General features: G+C 39.0%; 1 protein-coding gene across 3 annotated transcripts in view; it reads right to left on the bottom strand.

Moving 5' to 3' along the window:
* Nucleotides 1-4,188: 4,188 nt before the first annotated feature.
* Nucleotides 4,189-17,569, bottom strand: part of BABAM2 (BRISC and BRCA1 A complex member 2) — a 162,526-nt gene continuing 149,145 nt past the window's right edge. For all 3 annotated transcript variants that reach the window (XM_071739394.1, XM_071739393.1, XM_071739395.1), the window contains exon 12: nt 4,189-7,506. In XM_071739394.1, coding sequence (XP_071595495.1) covers nt 7,443-7,506 — 64 coding nt within the window. In that variant the 3' untranslated portion in view covers nt 4,189-7,442. The remainder of the gene's footprint in view (nt 7,507-17,569) is intronic.

Genomic DNA, 17,569 nt, shown 5'->3' with positions numbered 1-17,569 from the left:
TAATTGTTCTTAGCCAAGATGAGGTCTGTACAAATCATATGTTACATGATGCTGGTAACTTCCAGCACCTTCAGAGAATTTTCTCTGAGCTGCCTTCAAGTACAGGACCTGCTTCTTGAGCCTCCTCCAGCTTCTCTGCTCTGGGGCAGAGAAGAGAAATAACACAGTATAGCTGATGTGGGGACCTTTCTACCAGAGTATATCACAATGATAAATACATGGTTCAACTTTAAAAGGGCCCAAATAATCACATGACCCCTTTCTAAAACACTGTAATAAAAGTAATGCTAAAAGCAACTAAATACTCCTGTCATCCATGAAAAAGCAGAAGGAGGTAATTAGATTATTTGAGAATCTTATAAAATACCCCACCAGCAGCTAATGCTAGAGACAGGGAACTCAATTTGAACAAATAATGTCCCCTGACAGATGACATCTCCCCTTCAAAAACCAGCACCTCTGAATCTTGTTTGCAGTCTTGCTTGGAAAAGCCTTTTCCTCATGAGCCGGCATTTAGACAGCTCTGCAGTGAGCAATCCACCTCGATGCTGAACAGCCATCCACTGGAAGGAAGGCAGGACCAAGTTGTGGGTTTTTTTCATGCAACCTGCCCATAATTAGCCTCAAGCAGTAGTTGAGTCACTCACAAGAGTCCCGGCTGCTATTAGGACCAGACACGCCATGGCCCAGTGTATAATTACACCAACCACCACCGTGCGGAAACTGCTCCATTTGGCTATCTGACCCCATTAGACAGAAGATGTTATTTTGTCTTGGCTACATGAGCTGTGGGTGCTCTGAAGAAGACGAGCCCAATGCTCACAGCACAAACTATTCACCAAACTTACCTCTTTCTTGCTGAAACCAGAAGATGCCATCCCCTTTCCCAGTTCGCTCGTGGGGTGCCTGAGCCCATCCCTATGGTCAGGAGGCAGAGATGCTGAGACAAAACACCCACTAAATACAATGGAGAGGCAGATGAGTGCAGAAAATCTAGGAAATGCCACATATTACAGTATGTTTTTCAACAGAAAGCAATGATACAGAAGCCACTGAAACAAGCCATGGCATTGAAGAATTGTAAGAAACAAGCTGTACCTATAATATGGAATTTTTTATTTAGAGACTCTCCTTCCCCTTCTCATAATGGGGACAGAAAAGTTTAGATGGGAAGCTGGTGCTGCTAGCCCCTGAATTTTATTACATGCCTCTAGGGCTGGTAATGCAAGGAAAAAAAATTCTGCAGTGTCTGTTCTTCAGCAGAATGGAGGCAGCCAGACAGAGAGCATGTTTGATTGGCCAAAACACACAAGAAATACCCCTTAGCTGGCAGGACTGTACTTGAGTTGCAGCTGAATTTAAGATGTTAAGAAGAAGTACCCAGCTTCAGCAGCAGCAGGGTGGCATTCCCCTCTGGCACTGCTCTTCTGTTGGGTACAAAAATGAACCTAGTCCCAGCTGATGAGCAGCTGCCAGCTCCTGCAGCTGGGATGTCAGGAAGAACGAGTGAGGGAGACCTGGATAGGTGAGGCAGTTAAGAGCAGCAACTGAGCCAGTGGAAGCTGTTCCACTAGGAAAAAGGGTCAGAGTTTTTGTCACTCCTGATGGTCATCCTGTCAGACTCAGTTCAAGCGAGGTATGCTGGGAGGGCTGCAGCATCTTAGGCTGCTGCCGACTGCAGTACAGAGAGGAAATGCACAGATCCAGCCTGGTGCTGCTACTCTGACAACAGCAATGCAGGGTTCTAAAGACAGCAGCAATGAAGGGGTTCCAAAGACACAAGTAACCTCAGCAGCTCTAACTTTTAAATAAGTGCTAAAAAGCTTTTGCTGAAAGCGACAGTGGAATAAAGGAAAACAAGATGTCAAATTATAATCAGCTTGAATAATTTCAAATAAACACCGATACGATAAAATGTACCCTGTTTGCTGGCAGGGTTGATGGCTCACAAAGTACTTGCCCCACCCAAATCAAGGGCTTGAAATGGAGCAGCAATGGAACAGAATCCCCTGATAGCATCAGATTTCCTTTTCTCTGGTACCATCATGTTGCCATCCTCAGGGACATCATTAGGGTTTAAATAGAGTTTCATGAAAACATGGAGCATCCCAAGAATCAATTCTCACCCTGGGCAGCTGCAACATGAGGCCTTAATTCTTCACCCTCTCTGGTGACAGAAGAAATGCAGGAGCTGTAGGCACAAATAATTGTTAGACTTCTACTGTGTCTTTTGCTTTTCATGCCTGCAATTAAATGCTTACTTTACTTCATGTTGTTTAAAACCGTATTTATTCTTTAGCGCTGCAAGAAAACCTTCCTGTTTTGTTTTTTTAATTTGCACTGGGGACACATCTGAAGGCCTGTATTGTAGACTCAGCAAGTGGCGGGGCAGTAGCCAAACATTGCTTCCTTTGTTGATTTCTTGATTATTTAAGACCTGTTTTCAGCAGCTGATCCCAGTTTCCCCCCTGCCTTTCTGCTTGGTAACTACCATTTTTACAAAATGGTGTTTGAACAGTGCCTTGGAACTAAGAATTGAGCTTTTAAACATAAGACAGGGAATAGAATAGGAAAAGCAGCACTAAACCCACCTACACACCATGGCTGTTCAAGCCTCATACTTGGAAATTTATGGCAGAACCCATGAGTCTTATTTCTTACGCAGCTAAAATTACTTGCATCTTTCTGATATTTGTATTTATCATTCCTTAGCAAAAAGTTTAAAATTACTCTCTGAACCTACAGATGTGAGTAAATAAAAATGTTACACAAACTTGCTGTGTGGAGGTACCTTGTTCAGACTTTTACTGACTTGACCCATAGGGGACAAACACTATTGTTGCAAAGTGCAAACAGGGAAAGTTGTAGCTCGATCAACAATTTATTTAGGGACAGACTTCCTTCAGAAAAGGAGAATACACTTTCACCCCTATGATACTAAGATACAAATTAAAACAAGATTTGGTGCAAGAAATTTATCCAATTGCAACAGCATGACTATCCTGTCTGTTCTGAGTAACAAGAGTCTTTCCTCAGAATTATTCTATTGCACAGAATTCAATACTTGGCTGAATAAATAAAAAACAGTTTCTCCTGATTATTTTAAAAGCAAATAATTCTATATTTAACACAAGCTCATTAGAAGCCAGCACACGCCCTGTTGCCTTGTTAAAACAACCCTCAAACTTGCTAAAAATAGCAGTATCTAGTAAGGATGAAATTGTCCCAAAACGTTACAGACACTTGAAAATAAAAACTGAAAAGGAGATGACTTATGGGATATTCAGTAACATTTAAAAACTAAGAAACAATGTAGCCTTTATGTTTAATGAGCGTTACAATACATCAATTACAGAGACCTAAGTACTTTAAGGGAAGAAGATTCACTGGCAGTCAGTTTGGTCGCAGACTTCATTTGTTTCACAGGGAAAGGACAGCACCCTGTAATTAAGTCATGGTCAGAAGCTGTGTCCACAGCTTGTTGCCTTCTCACAACATGCCCTGCTCACTCACAGAGCTGGAAGGGTGAGAAACTCCCCCTTCTCCACTGACAAAGGACGCATCCCCTTCATCTCCATGTTCTGCTGCCACATGGACATCATAATTAGAAACATATTTCAGACCTGCAGGGGTGGCCCTCAGATGCTACTACGGGTTTCTACAGCACTCTGCTTCTCTGGCTGAGGTTCCTGACATACGAGGTGTATTTATTTCTAGGCCACAGCCACTACTCACCACTCAAGCAGGTTTCTGAGATTTGCTAACTCAGCCATGTATCAGGAGGCACTGCCCAAGGAGACTAACCAGACCTATGCCCCTCTTTCCTGGGTAAGCAGTCTCTTTGTGCTAAATACCTCAAGAGAGACTCAAGGTACTGCACTTCCTTGCTAAACACCTCATCTCCTGACTGACTCACCCAAGATGCTTATTGCCAGGAGTGCCAGACAGGTTGAGAGAGAGGAATCACACACAGACATGACTAGTGAGGGACTAACAATGCAAAGGAGATTCATTCTAAATCTAGCAATCCCTTCTCAAAAACTGAGTCAAGTCTGCTCCGTATACAAATGGAAGGACATTCAAGGACACGATGCAAAAAATGCTGCTGATTCAGCAAATAAAACATGCTGATCAGCAAAGTGATGGATGAGCAGTGTAATCAATGAAGGCCAAACTACACATGATATAGTTAACTCATTTATTCATCCAGCTGTTTGTCCAGTCTTTCCAGCAGGTTCACAAAAAGTCTAACTTTCACTATGAAAGACCTGGTTTTACTTCTAGCACATACGCAGATGAATAAAGGCTTGACTGTAAGTTCACACTTTAATGACTTTTGGATAATCATGCAATAATAGGACTTAGTAACTAGAGACTCACCTCACCGTTTCAATCAAAATTATGACAGAGTAGAATTTAGGCTTTTCAGTATGTTCATAACATTGCTATTTTTCCTCATATGTTTTGTGGTCCTGATAAACTAAAGAAATGAGCCGAGGTCTGACTGCTCCCTTCAATTGCATGTATCACATAATAGGGAAGAAAGAGCTCTAAGTCTCATTGCCACTACCCTGGCCACAATGGGTATTATCACAAACCAGGAGATAACAGAAGTAACTCCAGGTTTAAGAGAATACAACTTCTCTGGCTAACTTGAATGACTTCAACAAATACATGATTTAATATAAAATGAGTCAAACAGTAATCCTCCTTCCAGAAGTGAGCTCACTCATTTCCATGTCTTTCATCCCAGCTCCCCATTTGTGAGGCTAATACCCTGAATATATTCTTCTGAGAACTATTAGAAAGAGCTCCATAAAACACTGTACAGGCCAGAGTGCAAGGTGGCTTTGAAATAAACATAATGTTCATTAAATGTTTAAGAAAAAAGCTTTTTCTTCAAATCTGAAAATTGATAGGCTTGTAGACTTTATCTTAGTTCAATTTCTTCACTTTTCTACCTTTTTTTTTTTTTTTTTCCCCAAAATACTACCTGTTGTAGCATGAGGTACAATTTAACTGAAACTACTGGCTCATTTCCTTATATGCTACTGAAAAGTTGGTGAAAATATTGAATTCAACATAAGGATTTGAGGGTTTAGGGCTTTTCATATCCTGCAAGTCTTTTCTTACATGGCTTCTAAAACTCTTAGTCAATTAATAATAAAGCGGTCTTTGTCCAAGATTACTAGAACCGAGGCAATGGATGCATTTTTGGTTTAAAATGTGTATTAATTCTGAAGAGAGGACCTCTTCAAAATATTATGTAATTGCTAGCCTTTGAATGGTGGCAACTTCTGAAAAAATAAAATAAAAAAACCCACTGCCACTTAGACCAGCAGATATATATCAGTCACTGTGTTCATGGGGCAACCGCTAAAACACTGAATCAAATACAAGATTATAAAATGTAAGATTCCAGGAATCTACTGATGCAACTTGAGGGTTTGGTTTTTACATTCTTAAGATGCTAGAGATTGTTTCTATCAGATTTTGAACACAATGAGAAGCTATGTTTTTCATTAGCCATCCTCCTCCTCCTCCTGCCTCATTCACAGAAGTCAGCTTATTCCTGAAAATATGTGTGTGGCTTTGACTTATACCTGAAGAAAGACAGATGTGAGATTGTCCCAGTGTACTAAGCAATGTCTGGTTTTAGTCATCAAAGGTTGTTTAGTTATAGTTTTGCTATTGACATAAAACCACCACCTTCCACATCTGCTCTAAGTCTTGGTTTGCATGTGAGAGCCTAATGCAGTGCCTCCACTGAGGGGAATCAGGCTCAGGCCTTTAGAGCTGTTTGCAGCCCTCAGATAAAGCAGCAAGAGCCACAAGGGAGTTTTGGTCACCAGACAGAATATTTTCAGTAAGGCTTTGGCTTTTGTTTGCAGTTTGATTTCCAGTCAAGAACTTCAGTATTTAATGTAAACTAAAATTTTGCCCATAAACTAGCCAGAAATACCTGTAGTTCCTAGAGGAAAAATATTTGCATAATTCTTAATTATCAGACTTCACTGCTCAAAACACTTCTGCATTTCATAGGTGGACATTCCCCTGGCAATCACTATTTTTACATAAAATAACAAGTTTTAGAAAGGGTAGGAGAATGCTGCCTATCAAATAACTCGATGAGATTCCATTGTATAAGCAGCTAGTTGTGCTGCAGTGAATAATTTTAAATTAAATGCTTTCCAGTTCCACCATAGCATCTGCATGCTACTTATTTAGTTCCTTATATTTCACAGAAGTAGAGCACATTTTTCCACGTGCCATTTATAAGTAACACACACTGTTAATTTTATTCCTTACTGGAAAGTACCCTGGTCTATTTACAAACTAATCTGGGAAGTGACATTGTGACAGTCTGCCCCAACTGGGGCGCCTGACACAAGGGTGAAAGAAAGGATGAATAGGTGGGATTTTGCATCTGGAATTTCAGAGCTAGGGGAGGTAATGTTTCTGGTTCTACAAGCTCAAAGTTATTTCTGAGAAGACATGCTGAACTTAAGCATTAAACTAAATACCTATAGCCTTATGCTATTTCATCAGTTCTTTTCCAAGACGTCATTCACTCCTTTGTTGAATCTTTGCTGCTTAGCAGTATTTATCTTACTTGGAAAAATCATAGCTCTATGAAAAAGCTTTATTTTGTGATATTGATTTATGTAGCTAGCTCCTTGTGCATTGGTACTAAAAAAGTAGAACTTTTTCGTAATGGCAAGGGGAGTTAATTTAGAAGAACACCAGAACTGTACAAATGGAAAAACAGACCAAAGCAGAAAAGCAATGCATTTGCAGTTAGATGAGCTTTCAACTGACACATTAAAAAAACCCCTCCAATGCCCTGCCATATTAATATCAGACCAACCTGAAAGGCACTGAGAATTTAACTGTGCAACTCATAGCCACACCAGTGAGAGTAACAACCAGAGTGAGAAGCAAACCTCCAAGGCAGAATATGGCACTGTACAGTCCATTAGGCATTCCTGGTACATACAGCAGTTTTACATTTTCTTAGGATAGGCTGGAAATGTTAACTAAATATACAAATCATATTGTATTTCCCTGGGAAAAAAAAAAAAATTCCAATTTACGCCTTCTGAAGACAAGGAAACAAGGTGTAACACAGGGGACATTGCTGGCACAAAAAAATGTTATCACATCAAAGCACATCCTTTTAACTTTAATCCAGTAGATATATAAAGGAACGGTGGTGGCAGAGGCAAAGGAAGAGGACAAGTATCAAACATTCAGTTTTAAGCATGCTAGTGAGGTCACAGTTTCAGAAATCTGGCAAAAAATGAAGCTACCAAAACCATTTCAGAGTCAAAAAAGCACTGATTGAGACAGTCCAACTCATTTCCAGGCATTCTTCTTGTGGGCTGACAGGACACGTGGAGGCTGCAGGGTCTGTCCAGTATCATCTCTGTGCCTGAGGCTGCCTAAAGCTTCCCATTAGCAAACGCTGCCTCCTGGAACTGAGGGACAAATGTTTTGAAATATGCCCTATTGAAAAAAAGAAATGCAGAGTTAGGAAGGAATAAACTTAGAACATGTGTGTGCAGGTACACAGCCAGGGTTTTAACAGAGAAGCATAACATTACCGTGCTCAGTCCATTATTAGATCTCAAAAATGGGCAGTGTTTTCCTCACACGTTTTTAGTATGCAGCAGATCCACACACGTCAGCTTTCCAGACCCAGAACCACTTCTTTGCTCAGTGTCCTCCTCACTACCTTCTTAATGCAGTCAACATCAGCAACTTGATACTGCCAGAAGAGCCTGACAGACCATCCATATTTTATTCAGTGCAGAGCTCCAGAGATAAACTGCATGATGGACTGGAAAATACACCTTTGAATGGCTTTAAAACTGAGAAACACTTAGAGGAGCCACAAGAGTGGCTCTGCAGGCAGGGCCACTGTCTGCAGCATTTTAAAAACAGGATTTTTAGATGCAGTTGATGCATATTTCTGGGACAAAAAGTTAAAGAGTTTTTCCCCTGATGTTGAAGAAAGCTTCCCATAGGGCATCAAAGGCCAAAACACAGACAAGTTAACGCAGCACAGATATTGTGTAGAGAAGTCATGACAAGTTCTTTATCTGTCTCCTCACAGAAACCTTGATGTAAGACAGAGTTGCTGTCAGTGTCAGGAGTTTACATAGGACATAAATACTAACACTTCGTATGAACTATAATTCCTTCTCTTAGACCCTGAAAGCCACAATATTATTCTAGAAATTAAGATACACTTTGTATACTTTGGATCTTAGTCTATCTTCTCACAAATAATTGAGTCATGAATCTGTAAAATGAGCTGAGCCTAAGTATCCAAAATTGACTTTGAACTGTACCTTTGAGTTTATTGCACTGAAATACTCAACCATGTGCTAAACATATTTTATGTATCCCAGTGATACCCTTTATTTGCAAGTTATATTAGAAGCTGAGTCATCATTCTGACTACTACTTTCTCCACTAAACTTTCACTCTCTCTACGTTAAAAAAAAAAAATCCAAAGAAAGAACTGCTGCAACTATGCTCATGATGCTGCTGATCTCTCTGCTGGTGTATCTCCTGAAGCAAACATACACCTATCATCTTCATAATCATGCATTTAATAACTCAAGTATAAGTTTTGGCAATCACTGAACACCCATCATACCTCCTCACATCTAAAAAAGTTGCAAGACCACAAAAGAGAACATTCCCTCTGCAAAGTTGTCCCTGGCAAGTTAATTAAAAGACAGCTGCAGTCAGCTTTTGTACAAAGGCTGCAAACAAACACGAGATGCCATCCAAAGGTTAACAGAGCAACAGAAAGTAAAAGAATTTCTGGAGCGAAAAGCTGAGCCTAGAAATGGAAAAGCAGCAAAGGCAGCACACACATTTTACAGCATACACAGATTGTGCTGTGTATTTACAGACCACACTTTGATGAACTGAATCCAAGTTCAGAAAGCAAAACCATGGCTATGCCCACAAAAGTGATTGTTCATCCTGGCACAAACACATCCATACCCCAGCTGAGAAGTTGTGCCTGTCATCTGACCTCACCTGCTGAATGCCATTTCTGTACTTGGGTGTTTATAGCATACATCTGAAGCTACAGTCTAGGCATGTTCTGGTCAGCTCTGTCATTTTGCTAGTATAAGGAATATCAGTTGCACACTGTCAGTGCATCTATCACTCTTATTTCTCCTTGCATTATCTCTCCTAACATTTAACTACATTTCCCCTCCTTGCTTATTTTAAGTAGCTTCTTCCTTCCCCTTTGGTAGCTTCTCTGCAGACTCTTCTTCCATGCACACATTCTTATTGACTTGACAAATTTACTTAAAACTTCCCTCTTCCTAAACTGTAAAAATCCTTAGTCATTAAGTAAAATATAAGAAGAAGTATTTTCCTACATTTTATTTCTTTCCTGAAATACTTTCTTTTCAGCATTTCTGTGCTTTGTATTAAACCCACACTTAATGAATTGTATTTCAATGATTCTTCTGTTAGGTAAATTCCAGAATGAATACTTCTGATACCACATGCACCCTCCCACACCATCTTTTCTACACCAGCATCCTTTCTTTTCACCGATTCCTGCAGAGAATGTATCTTTTGCAGCAAAAGTAAACCCAACACCTCCCTACTTTCTGACCAGATGTACTATTTCAAAGAGAATAGTATTTCACTGGTAGATCTTATGAACCTCTTGGAGATCTTTCATATACTCCAAAAACTCCATTAGTACTTCATAATTTGTGAACATCTACTTTTTGCTTTCTGTACTTTAAAGTACATGCCTAATTTAGCTCTGATCATTTGTGGTCTTGTCCAGACTGAAGCAAATGCAGTACCTTATGTTTACCCTGAGTGTCTTCCTCCCTTTCTGCTCCCTTCCCCTACAGTCTAGGTATTTGAGATTAAAGAAATTTTGGGAAAAAAATTTGGATAATTATGATACATCACACACACAAAACTACACCCTTACCCCTACCCCAAAAGGACCCTGTCAAAAGGTCCAAAGGCACAATATATTTGATAGGACCGTATCAGCTACAGCCCATTTAATAAACTGAGAAGTAAAGATGGTGAAGTAAGAGAAGGGTGGTCAAAATCCTTTGATTAATGAACACTGCATATAAGGAAGGAAGGGTTCTTGGTGGGTCTGTGTCACACTGACTTTACACCAAGCTCAGAAAAACTGCATAAAATGCTCCTTCAAGTTCAGAGAAACTGGTTTGCACAAAGTCCACAGATACTCTTCAAGTGATTGTTGAGTACTATGGCTCTGCATCCCTCTTGTAAAGGTTTAGATCTTAGCTTACACTGTGCTTAAAGTGTTGCTTTCTTTCCAGCTTAGAGTACGTGCCAATCTTCCTATGCATACAGGCACAAGTCTTACTCTTGTTGAGTGTCTTACTTTAAGAACCTGTTAGCTTTGTTCTCTCAAATGGTCATTTTTGCATGGTCAAGGTAACAAAGTTTCTATGCATATTTTCTTCAGCACTCTAGAAAACCACATATTTTGCTGCATTTAACCACTATATACACTTGATACAGGACACTGAAATTCAGGTGCTACACTCAAGGACATCTGCTGAGAATAAAGCACTTATCTTTCCTACATCTTATTATACAGTGAAAAGAAAATCTTGCGATTCCAAATGTCTAAAAGAATGTAGAATTATATCACTCATTGTTTACATGTTTTAAAGTGATATGAAACACTGACTGTGGTACAAGGTCTCCAGAAGCCCATAGATGTCTAAATCCTAAGGTGTGAGTTTGCAGTGCTTAAAACATACTTGGCTTAGATTTCACGTGCTTTTGTGAAATTTCATTGTAATGTGTTTTTTTTTCCCAGTATAAGTTAGTGCTGGGTTTTTAAAATGTAGTTGGTAGAAAACCCACATTGACAATTTCCTAACATCTTTTGCCTTAAATGCCTATGCTGAAAATTTGCAAAGATTTTGAATTTTGAGGCTGCAATCTTCCATCAAACAACACTTCATATGTATTTATGGTGACAGCATTCTATAACTGTAATGTATTGTTTTCTGCTATTGCTATAGTTACTGCTCATTATGTAATAAAGTCAGAAGATTTGTTTAGGTGTTTTTCTTAAAATCTTCATGTGGGAAATTTGGAGCAGAACACAAAGATTCAAAAGGAAAAAAATGTACAAAATGCTGTACCAATGATATTTCTGCTTTTTGTGTCTGGGACAAGGACATTCATCATGAGGTGATGAATCACCTTCCTAAGTCATTCACAAAAAAGATTCCCCTAAACTCCTTGGTTCAAGAGTGCCAAGTGTTTCAGCACTCTCCTCTCAAATTCATCCATGCTAGCCTTATTTGCACTACTATGTTTTATGTGTTTCAGCTCAAGATGTGGGAATTTCAACTGCCTTTTCCATCAAGAGATGATTTGAAGAAAAGGGGATGAAGTAATCTTGATGGTCCACATCAAGTATAGCAACATGTCTACTACCACCACAGTGTATTCCATCCTTGCTCATTCTTTACAGGAAAATGAAAGCTCTTGAGCTAAAATCTTGATCTTTTCACAAAGACACACAGGCTGTCATTACTACTCACTGTATAAATGGCATGTATTGTGCTCCTTCCCATCAGAAGACAGACTGATGTTATTGCACTTGGATTTTTCCTACTATTGGCTTTGAGAGCAAAATTGATCCTGAAAAAATACCCATTATTCCAGTATTTTAATTAACTATTGTAAAATGTTTTAGTGACTATGGTTTAACTCTCAAAATACTAGGCTCTAATTATACAACCTTAGTGTATTCAAAATCATAGTAGCTATAGTATATTTGATAAATACATCCCTTTTCTCCTAGTCTAGGCAAGGGAAACAGAAAAATGTGGGGTTCTTTTCCTAAACCTTTTCAAGCTAACAGGTCTGATTTGGGCAGAGACTCCTGTAGTTGAGGGAATCTCTGAATAGTTCTGTGTAACCCTTCCTAGCCTTCTGGAGTAAGGTTTGTAATTAGGACACCCTTCTCCTCAGAAGTCCCCTGTTTGAACTGTCCCGTAGATTAGTAGTGGGTTTGTTTGAATATTCTGGACTATTATTTACCCCAGGACTGAGGTGAGGACTGAATTCACCCATTCCAGCTGTGTTAGGTACAGCTGAGAATTCCAGGCATTTCCCCTGACTGCTGTCCATTTCTTTCAGGAGTTGCAACCCCAGGATTTACCTAATTTTTCATCCTGTATTTCCTTCCCTCTGCTCCATAAATGAACTGCTGTAAGACACCTAAAAGTTTTATCAAATCCACAGAATCCTAAGAGAAAAGAAATCCAATCCAGAGATGAATGATCTTCATAAATTAGCTGGAATAGCAACATTCTCCCCCTTTCCAGTTAAATCAGATAAAAAAAGGAACTAAGAAGGGTATAGGTCAGAGTAAAGGACAGCCTAGGGCCTCTTGAGATCTTTGACCTATTCCTCCCAGACTAGCGTTATTATGCTGACACTTTGCAATTAAATCATGTTACAGAAATTATCTCAACAACATAGCCATATCAGAACGATAAAAGAGCTTCTCTGGGATTTATCAACGTCACCTGATTATTCATTTTTTGAAGTAGAAACTATTTTTGCATGGAGCACACATACATATGTAGGGCGGCTTTGTATTTTTATGTTCTTGTTGCGACTTGTTTTGACACAATGAAAATTTGTTGTGAAAATACTGAACACCTACAACAATCCCTTTTGGGTGCCAGAAAAGAGGATTTATCCTCCCGTCACTACACAGGCACAGCCAGCTGGTTTGCTTCAAGGAACCCCTAATAAATCATCTCCTATGTAAAAGATACTTACTATAACAGTACAAATCTCTAGGATTTGCTGCTTGTTTATAACAACAATATCAAAGATGCCGACCTTCCTTTTTCAATCTAATTGTTTTCTTTTAAAATTCCGTTTGTTAGGAGTGAACTCAACATGATTAGCACGGATTAACAACAGGGATTTAAATTAAGAAATTGTTATATTAATTTCACTTTTGTATTTAGGTCATATTCCATATGACTGCTCATTAGGTTCTTAACAGGTGGTTATACCCTCCTCCTGCATCTCTATGCCTTGTGTTTGGCAAGGGCTGAATGCAGAAGTGTGGAAATCTACTGGAAGTTCATTCTTTTGACAGAATTCATACCAACGATCAAGGCATAGGTTTTCTCTTGTAAACTCAGATATGAGACATTTAAGCCTCTGCTATTTTCACTATATATATGAACTAAAAACATATTATCATTGGGCAAACCATGTTGTCCATTTATTCACAGGTGTTTCCACATCATTCAAGGCAGAGCTGAACAACTGACTCTCCTGCTTTGGGCTAGCTACAGGGTAACAGATTAAATCTATGCCAGATATTTTATGACAATTCTAATAGGAAAAAATCGTTATTGAAACAAATTATCTCCCTCTGTGGATCTAAACAATTGCAAGGGTTGAAATGACAAACAGTTCTCAGCACTGTGACTTCAGGTTGCACAGCTGGAATGGGGCTGCAGCAGGCAGGCTGGGTGCCAAGTGGCAAGGGCTCAGGAGCTGAGGAAAATCAGGACAATTATGGCATGCACCAGGCAATCAGGAGGCAACAGCATCTCTAAATCACTGTTCAAATCTGAGATCATTAAAACAATAAAGGGTATCTTCCAGGATTTCTGTATCACTTCAAATACACGTAATGCTACTTGGCTTGTTTTCATATTTCTGAACTCAGCTTCTTGATGGTATGCTCTTTGGGATGTGGTTTATAATTTCCTTACTAGGCAGCTTTATCTGTAGCAGATATTTTGCTTTTATGTAAAACACTGCGTCTGCACAGTTCTCCATTTTATACATCTCAAAACTGGCAATACCAAGCAAACATCTGAAGTGTTTATACAACAGCAAGACAATAGTTCTTAAATTACTACTACTGTAACTGGCTAAACACAAAAATGTACAAAGGAGTCAGTGCACAATGCCATTATGCTGCTAGCAATTTTTTTCCAGGTGCCAAACAAATTCATCACATAATCTCTTCCTCTTCTAATACTTGTATCTCTCTACCTCCTTTTGCTGTGACTTAACTACAAGGAGTTTTGCAAACTTCCTATGTCCACTTCCACCTGCCAGTCTACACAAGGCACTGACTGCAGCCAGGCTGATGGACAGGACAGAGTAATTAAACATCAACTGTAGGGCTGCAGTGGGCAGCCATCAAAATACACATTTTTAAGAAATAGTGTGGATTTCAGCTCCGTTCATAGTATTACATGACAAAAAAATCATCTCAAATATTACAAACAAAATAAAACATACCACAAACACAGGAACAGGAAACAGAAGTAGTAGAACCAGAGAAACTAAGTACACCTCTGGTGTTCAAACATTAAAATTCACTCAGGTCCAAAAGCTGCTTTCTGTACTTTACTAACAATGCCTTTTCCCTCCCAAAATTCTTGTTGGAATTAAAACATTTCTGAACCAAAGCCACACGGAAAGGTAAAAGAAGAGGTTATATTTAGACATGTTTTTCAATGGTTTGTTGATTGCAGAAATAACAGGCGGCTTTACTCCACATGAAGCAAACAGAAATAAAAATTAAATTTTCATTTGGCTATGTCTCATTTGGCTGTCTCTGCTCCAAAAACTATAATATCAATTAGTTTTATAAATAAAGTAAAGAATTCAGCATAGCTCTTCTGTAAAAATTAAGATGACTTTGCTATCTAACTTTCCACAAAGCAAAATGAATCTTGACAATCTGTTCAAATCATGAAACAACCATAAATATAACAACCTGACTAAAGGCAAAGTATAAAGGAAGGGAGTTGTAGGGAACTGCTGCAGAGCCAGGCCTGTAGATCATTATGCAGGCTGGGAATTAATGCTTATTTTAAAGCAGCAGTGTAAGGTCATCACTTTGCAAGAGATTATAAATTTGGTTCTAAGAACACATATGCTTCCTAACCTTTGCTGACAATTACAGACAAAAGTTACAGCTACTGGACATAATCAGTGCCTATAGACCAAGGCCAGTAACTAAGCAAACAACTTTTAAAAATCATCTGGAAATCTAGATTCAGGGATTTACTCTCTCGCAGGCTTCTGATATAGATATAAAGGAAATATTCCAGAAACACAGAGGGTCTAAGTATTCCAAAGGACACACAGAAAAATGAACCTCTCATTTTGAAACAGTTTTATCAATGCTTTCTGCTTGCTAGTTTAATAGATAAACACTTCCTTCACCTTCTCCACAATGTATATAAATAGACTTGCTTCAGTCAGATGAAGGCTTGTGGTCTTAGATCATAGCAAATTTTGCTTCTGCTTTCTTAACTTCCATTTTCCCCTGGGGTTTACTCAGTGCTGGGGTAGTGGGTGTCTGTGAAGGGGGCACTGGAATATCTTTGTCACAGGATGGTCACTCCACTTCCTTACCAGTGGATCATGAGAATGACATTCCATGGCCATCATGGAAAAACTCAATCTTCGTACAATATTTTTAAATACAGTGCTAACTCACAAAAAATTTCCAGTCCTATGAGCTATAGTGTGACAAGCCTGCTCTATTTTTCCTATTTGCTGAAGTATCATAGCCATATTTTTCCACTCCAGGTAAAGGTTGACTTCTTAAAGAGACACTGTTTATTCAAGACACTTATTATTTCCTCCTACCTCAGCTACGTAAGTGCATGCTGAACTCCACTGTTGAGAGCAATTATTCAGAAAACTATTTTGTAGATTTGAAGGAGAGTAAATGCCTGACAAGATGCAACTAGAAAAATCTTTTAAGTATAAAAGGCAGGGTGAAGAAAGCAATGAAATAAGGAGGGGATGATATAAGAAGTAGGAGAAGGCAGAAAAGTCCGGGCCAAGAAACATTCAGAAGTGAGGACTCTAAGGAAAGACAAGTGTAGAGAGAGGTTCAAGAAGAGAGGAGATCACAGAAGTAGTAACAGAATTGGAATGGTCTAAAAGATTACTGAATCCTTAATTGCACTTCAGAGGGAGAAATGATACACCACAGATGCATCCATAAGGAGTCTGACAAACCAGCATCCCTGAAAACAAAGTCTGCTTGCAGGTGAAAGTACTGATTTCATCATGCCATCCCCTTTGCCTTGCCAGATCCCTTATCAGCTGCGGCCAAAGGCAACATACCAAAACATAAAAGAAACCTCTTTGGATATTCATTAGGGCAAACCAGTCAGAAGGAAAGGGATGAGATGCCATGCATCTGTGATTATATAAAACATTTAAAGAAGTTATTTCTCTTTGCTATTTAAAACAGACATTCTCACTGTTGTAAGTAAGAGGGAATTCTCAAGCCATCAGAGACCTCCCTGAATGGGGAAACCAGACAGGAATAAACTCTTAAAATTGATAAGTAAAAGCAGAGTAACGAAGATGAAAAATGAACTTGAGGAATAAATTAGCTGTAGCCCTCTGAATAAAACTTGTCAAGCAGTAGAAAAAAACAGTCAAAACCTAAAAACAATGCTCAGAATAAATAATGTCACATAGAATAAATGAAACAGTTTTGCATTCAAGATCATCACAGAGGAGCTTAAAGATGCTGCCATGCCAGAACCACGCTATACAGGGGGTGTATCAAGAGATCCGATTCATGCAGAAATGTAGCCAAAAAGGTAACGAACAAATAAAAAAGCACACAAGCAAAGCAGCAGGCCCAGATGATATTCACACCCCAGAGCTCCAGAAAAACTAAAGTGTGAGAAAGTTAAACACTTAAATAGATTGTAACCTCCTGCTTAAAACAGCTTGGTACCAGAGAAGTGTGATGTCAATTAAAAAAAGGTCTGGGAGGATGGAGGGAACTGTGGAGTGGTAGATCTCGTGTCTATACCTAATAAAGAGGCAGAGACAATTATAAGAAAACATAAATGCATAAAACGCTCAGAATTATTTGACTTCAGTAAATATGATTTATTGGATAGGAGTCAAACATACTTCAAGAATCTCTTGATTTCTTAAGTTGCCAACACCATGTAGACACAAAAGATTCAAGTAGCATACACTGTTTGGGTTTCCTACAGGCATTTGGGATGTTCTTTCAAAGGCTTTTAAAAAACTCAATTACCGTAGCAGGAGAAAAGATCCATGAGTGGATAAATCTCAGGTCAAGATAAGAAAAAGGACAGGAATGAATGATGAGAACTATTAGGGTGAAATCACCTGAGAACTGCACAGAGATGGCTGTTTTGACCTGTGTTGTTCAACATATTCCTGCATGATCTGCAAAAGTGAGCAAACGAAGATGGCAAAGTTTGCTACTGATAACAATTTAGAGAAGAAAAAATGAGACACGATTAGGAGGAACTGCAGATGGTTCTTACAGCACTTGGAGCCTGGGGGATACTATACCAGATGAAAACTCAATATTGACAAACTGGAAAGAGAGATATAGGAGGAAGAAAACTTTATTTTACAATCACAATTAACATAGACTCTGAAAACCAGGGAAAGTAAGGAGATCTTGGTACTATAATGTCTGTGTAACCTTCAGTCATAAGTAGAA

The sequence above is a fragment of the Heliangelus exortis genome, chromosome 3, assembly GCF_036169615.1.
Source record: "Heliangelus exortis chromosome 3, bHelExo1.hap1, whole genome shotgun sequence".
Lineage (NCBI taxonomy): Eukaryota > Metazoa > Chordata > Aves > Apodiformes > Trochilidae > Heliangelus > Heliangelus exortis.
Note: the sequence above shows the minus strand (reverse complement) of the source record. Positions and strands in the feature narration are given on the sequence as shown.